The sequence below is a fragment of the Elephantulus edwardii genome, unplaced genomic scaffold (genome assembly GCF_000299155.1).
Source record: "Elephantulus edwardii isolate Elephantulus edwardi_28Jun2011 unplaced genomic scaffold, EleEdw1.0 scaffold00345, whole genome shotgun sequence".
In the NCBI taxonomy this organism is placed as follows: domain Eukaryota; kingdom Metazoa; phylum Chordata; class Mammalia; order Macroscelidea; family Macroscelididae; genus Elephantulus; species Elephantulus edwardii.
Genome location: NW_006400095.1, coordinates 1325086 through 1331085, shown reverse-complemented (window position 1 = coordinate 1331085; position 6000 = coordinate 1325086). Strand labels below are relative to the sequence as shown.

General features: G+C 43.1%; 1 protein-coding gene across 2 annotated transcripts in view; it reads right to left on the bottom strand.

Moving 5' to 3' along the window:
- CADPS2 (Ca++-dependent secretion activator 2) overlaps window positions 1–6000 on the bottom strand; it is a 637557-nt gene that overhangs the window by 53391 nt on the left and 578166 nt on the right. For both annotated transcript variants that reach the window (XM_006901794.1, XM_006901793.1), the window contains 2 exons: window positions 572–655; window positions 442–474 (listed from right to left, as the gene is read on the bottom strand). In XM_006901794.1, coding sequence (XP_006901856.1) covers window positions 442–474; window positions 572–655 — 117 coding nt within the window. The remainder of the gene's footprint in view (window positions 1–441; window positions 475–571; window positions 656–6000) is intronic.

Sequence of the window (6000 nt, the reverse complement as noted above, 5' to 3'; positions counted from 1 at the left end):
AAAAAAAAAAAAGAAAAAAAAAGAAAAGAAATTCTTTCAACGTGTCCCTATTTATTGTTAGTTTAACTCCTATAAGAAAGAAACCTGTTAGAGCTTTCATCTAAAGGGAAGGAGAGGTGAGTATTTTTCTAGAAATAGTGTGAGGCATTTGCTACCCTTTCTTAGAAGGCTATAACCATCCTTTGCAACTGAGGTGTTACCTTCATTCTCACATTAAACTGACCTGCATAAAAGAGTGCTACCTAGTTACAACGGAAAAAAGTCCTCAGAAAGAACAGTGCCAAGCCTTGTTACGAGGGTTAGTGCTTGCTAAAGAAAATACACTTCTCCCTTAGGGAATGGCACTGGTTTAAAAATTTCAAATAAACCCATGGTGAACTGTAATTACGAACCAAAAAATTGATACAATCTTTAAAAGCAGACAAAAAAAATAATACTTACTGGGACATCAACATATTTTGCAGCTGCTTTTACCTTCAGCGGGAAAGAAAGAGATAATTATGAGAATTCTTTTCTTCACTGTTAGTACAATAGTTAAAATGCAACTGAGGAGAATAATTCAAATACTTACAGTGAATGACAGTATGGAGGAGAAGAAAGTGCCTTCGTCGTATCTTGACAGCTTAGAGAGGACCCCTTCCAGCACTGAAACAAACTATTACACGGTGCAGAGTGAGTATGAGACCATCATGGGTCATGCCCACCGGGGCAGGGCAAGCATTTTCTGGGTCACCTTCACCCACAGTACAAATACTCAAATTGAATAAAATGAAGAGACAGGTTAACTTGTAATAAATAGGATTTTGTTTCAAAGACCACCCTATGACCCTCTCCCACTTGTAAAAAGAATAAAAAACAATATAATACAGCAGGAGTGGCATCCACTTCCTAAATAACATGCCTATGAAAACTATGAACTTTGATAAATGACAATAGTTATAGAAAGGCTTCAGGACTTATATTCATAGGGTCGCTATGAGTCATGCTCAACTCGATGGCAATCAACAACAACAACAACTGAGTCTAGCTTTTATACACATGAGAGAGTTTAACATCAACAACTTTTATTAAAGCTTTTATTAACAACTTTTATTAACAGGTTTATGAGACTAACCTTTAAAAGAATTTTTCTAATTCAACACAAGTGGATAGAAATAATGATAGTTCAGCAAAAGTGCTAGGCTCAACAACATTCCTTTCTATGTATATTACATGAATGTTGCTCGAATTTTTTCAGCAGTGACAAAAAGGTTGCATAGGAACAGATAGAGAAAGCCAAGTACCAATTGTGGGCTTTTGCAATACAGAGATGAAGTCCTATGTTAGTTAGGCACATGACACAGTGGTGATGGAGAGCTGGAAGGTGGAAGGAATCATAGCTGCTTTCAGAAGCTCACAGAGTGATGGGGGCTGCAGGGATTCAGACGAAGTCCTTGCAAAGGATGATAGAAAAATCTCTAGACTGAAAACGTACATCCTGATTCTCCCAAGGACTAAGACATGGGCACAGACCACCTTATCTCTTAGCTCTCAACACCTCCACTGATCAAATCATATGAGGTGGGGGAAGCAAGTGCAATTTAGCTGCAAAAGTATTTTCCATATCTAAAATTCTCATCGTCTAGGAAGGGTTTAGGGCTGTTGTGCATAGGGTCGCTATGAGTCGCAGACGACTTGACGGCACATAACAACAACAACTAGGAAATGAAACACAAGTCCACTGTAAGACGCTACAAAGCATAGAGAAGTTCATGCCATTGAGTGGGAACAGATTGTGGTCTGGCCATGAAGTTAAGGGATAAGATGTTAATAAGCCTAGATGCACTGCCATCTTTCCTCTTTAGAACTAAATAATATGCGCTGTTGACAAATTATGCCCTCCCACAGGGAAAATACTGACAGGTTTTTTAAATACGAAAAGGGAAATTAACGAGGGCTGGTTTTTGTTCACATAGCAGCTTCTTCAACAAAGTGATAATAGTTCCAGGGACCCAGCTTATTGGTCTCTGGTGACCAGAGAACGCACTGCGGGTGCACAGGAGATAATCTTTTCTCTATGGCTGATCAATTACTGCAAAATGGTTTATGCAAAAGAAACAAAAAACTTCCCTGTAGGTTTCACCATCACATCACTGGCGACATGATGTAAGAACACAGAAACAAAATCCTATCAACTGTGCTGACTAAACTTTTCTTTTTAAAGAATGAGAATTACACGTGGTCGTTACCCTGTGGGATACAAACAGCCAAAAACACAAAATGACAAATTGCTCACAACTAGGAGTCAATTTAGCACTTTCTTCCTGCCCACTAGGATTTCTCAGTGATCATGACTGGCTAACTTAACTTGATGTGGTTTGCAAAGACCCAGAAGACCAATACCCAAGGGCCATGTCAGACCAGGGGAAGGGAATTCCAAACTTAATGGCCCTCTGTGGAAAATGCCAGGTCTCTTGTAACTTAAATCTTGAGAGCAGTGTGTGCTGGGTGATCTCATTTGCCACAAGGAACGCCACGATCTCTATGGTTACCAGACAACCTGAGCCATTCAAGCCTCTAGCGCAGCACCTGGTTCCTGTGATTGGTGAGGAGGCACATGGTGGGTGGAGAGAGAGGACCCTGGACAGTCTCAGAAGGCCTGAATTCAAGCTGTAGCTGTGCTTTCACTGGGAGACAAGAGAACTTATTTCACTTCGCTGGCTCAGTGTGAGATTCCTGGTGGCACAGGGGTTGAGTGTTTGGATTCCAACCAAAAGATGGGTAGTTCAAAACCACCGGTCTTACTGCAGAAGATGTAGCAATCTGTCCCTGTAAAGTTTACAGCCAAGGAAATTCTGCAGGTCATACTGCAGAAGAAAAGATGTAGCAATCTGTCCCTGTAAAGTTTACAGCCAAGGAAATTCTGCGGGACATTTCTGTCCTGTTCTGTGGCTCACCATGTGTAAGCATCGACTTGATGGCAGACAGCAACAGCCTCAGTGTGCTCACCAGTAAAATGGGAACAACAGTGTCTGTGGTCACTTTCACACCGTCACTGGACAGGAAAACTAGAAAAGGGTGATTGATGCCCACGCCATCTTCACTCACAGCACAGATAACCACGAGTGAACTGATAGAGAGTGGTCTACATACAATAAAAGAACTTAGAAAATTTCAGTACAAGCAGCCCCAGGTGAGGAACCAGGAAACAGGAATATGTACACACAATTATTATTTGGTCTGATTTTAGAACAAGGAAAAGGTGGGAAATTTGTCAATGATTTAAAAACTGCACTTTCAGGAAGTGAAGGTGGTTGTCATGAATTTGTTGTGAGTAGACATTGGTCCAGGGAGCTCTGGTGGCCCAAGGGGAAGGAGTTGTTCTGTCAACCCTAAGGTATGCAATTCAAATTCACCAGATGCTCTGAGAGAGAAAGATGGACGATCTCTTCCAATGCGATTTAGTGCCTCTAAACAAACACCAGCTCGGTGGTCAGCCATGAGTCGGCTCTGACTTGATGGCACATAACAACAACATTTTGTTTCAAGGTGAAAGTATGACATTAAAGGGTAAGAGATATTGACAGCCCAGTGACTTCCTTTATATTAAAAAATATAAATAGTGAATACTTTTGGGAGCTATGGTGGCCTTGTGGTAAGAAACTGTGCTGCAATCCCAAAGCACGTGGTTCGAGGTCACCACTGCTCTGCAGAAGGACAGGCAATCTCCTCTCTTGTGATTAACAGCCTCTGAAAACGTGCTGGAGGGTCAGCTATGGGTCGGATCTGACTTTATATTGGTACACAACAACAACAACTGGTATGCTTAACTAAACACCTATCCATGACCTAAGTCTCAAAATTTAAATACATTAAGCAACAAGTCAATGAGGGTGGTTTTATAATTATTTAATGACAGTGAGTTTGGTTACAGCTAAGGGTTTGTTGTTGTTGTTGTTGTACCATTTAGTCGGAACTGACCCTTACCTGACCTTCCAGTGGGTTTTCAGAAGCTGTTAATCACAAGGGAAGAGATTGCTCACCCTTCTACTGCAGGGCAGCTGGTGGATCTGAACCGCGTGCCTTTGGGATTGCAGCATGGATTCTTACCACTAGGCCACCAGAGCTTCCTGCCAAGCAGGTTAATGAAATAATATTAACAGAAGAATGGAGTTCTGGCTCTGAGTCAGAAGACGCCATGGAATCTAGTCTGTTCAAAACCAATCTGTTGACACCAAAGGTGGTCCAGTTCCAGCCTCACAGTCTTTACCATCATACTGGAGGTGCCATCAGGATTGCAAGACGGCATTTCCCAGGTGCTCTGCATACAAGGACTCAGTGAGTGGCCTTTTGTGATTACTGAGGGCCTGGAGGAAGACACTGGGCTTGATAAAGCAGAGAGTCAGTGAAAACGAGGAAGACTTTGAATGAGATGGACTGTAAGACTCCAACAGTGGGATCAAACATGGTGCCCGTCCCTGGGGGAGGCACGGGATGGGGCCAGGTTTTGTTCTGGTGTGGTGTACGGCAGCTGCCAGTCAGAGCTGATGCGAGTGTCTCAGACCCTTCCCTCGAGGGACATGCAAACAATGGGGGAGGCACACGTGTGCAGCCTGCTGATGACACACGACAGTCTAGGTGGGGAGATGATGAGGCTGAAACTGGAGGAAGGAGTGAAAGGCTTTGAACGCAGGGGATGTGATCAGTTTCATCCGTGGGGTGGCCCAGATGCAGGGGATGTGGTCAGCTTTGTCTGTGTGGTGGCCCAGATGCAGGGGACGTGGTCAGCTTCATCCGTGAGGTGGCTCCAATGCTTTGCCCACGCAGGAGAGCAGTGACTGACACGGCCATGTCAGGGGATCACACACACGTGGAAGCTTGGCTGATTTGATCTCTCCTTAGTACCAAGCAGCAGGATATAGTTCAAGAAGGTCTCAAGAGTGGCGCCTGGTCAACTGGCTCCACTTTAACAAGAGTAGAGAACCTGCCCTCATGCTCCTCTGCACCCCAAATGGTCCCCAGAGTGGTGGGATTCGCAGGGACTCCTGCTGATTTCATGGCAGAGAACAGTAGCGCCTCTGGGACCACCCTCCCCACCTGAGCCGGATGGTTCCTACAGGAAGATTCCCTTTGTAAGTCTAGTGCCATAGCCCCTGTGGTAGCCCCTATGGTCGACGGGCTACTTTAGAAAAAACAAGCTCCATTAATGTCAGGCTTGGCTAATCATAATCTGTTTTCCATCTGGTTTGTAATTGCACAAAACAGCACGGTTCCGAAGACATCTAGTTAAATGCTGGGTTGAGCTGCTGTGTCTTTAACTGCTTCCTGTGATCTTGCTCCATACAGCTTGGGGAGTATATAAATACTTAAGGGTTTGTCTTGTGTTCCTGGTTCTCCTGAGGGTACGGGCCTGGAACGAAACACTGTAATCTCTCTGTCTCCCTGGTCTTTATTGTGGATGCCTTTTACTGGGTTTGTTTGAATAATATTTAACACTTTAAGTCCTTTAGTGCACCATGTAAATGCTGAAGGAAATGAAAGACGAAAGTACTCTAAAATACCCAGTTGAAGGGAACTATGGCACAAGGCATGTCGGGTTAACATTTCATGCAGAATTTTAATAGGATGCAAGATTCATCTTCCCACATGGATGAGAGAGATAATCAGATTATAAGAAGGGGTGGGGAGGACTCCAGTCATAAACAAACGGGTTGAAAAGATACACATCTTGCTTTTCCCATAGGTGACACTTTGTAGGCAAACACAGGGCATTGTTTACAATGCAAAGTATTAAAAATGAAAGCCAAAAAACCTTGCACAGAAAAGAATCATTTATAAGTAAGACTGATCATGAATGTGGGTTTAATTTATATTAGTATTTAGAAATACTCTCTGCCCCCTATAACATCATTTAAAAAAGTAGGTATTTTGGAGGTAGGGGTTGGTAAGTATCATTATTACCAAATGCTTTATTTTTGTGACCATTCTAACTTGCACTGCTAAAAATCTACACGGAACTAA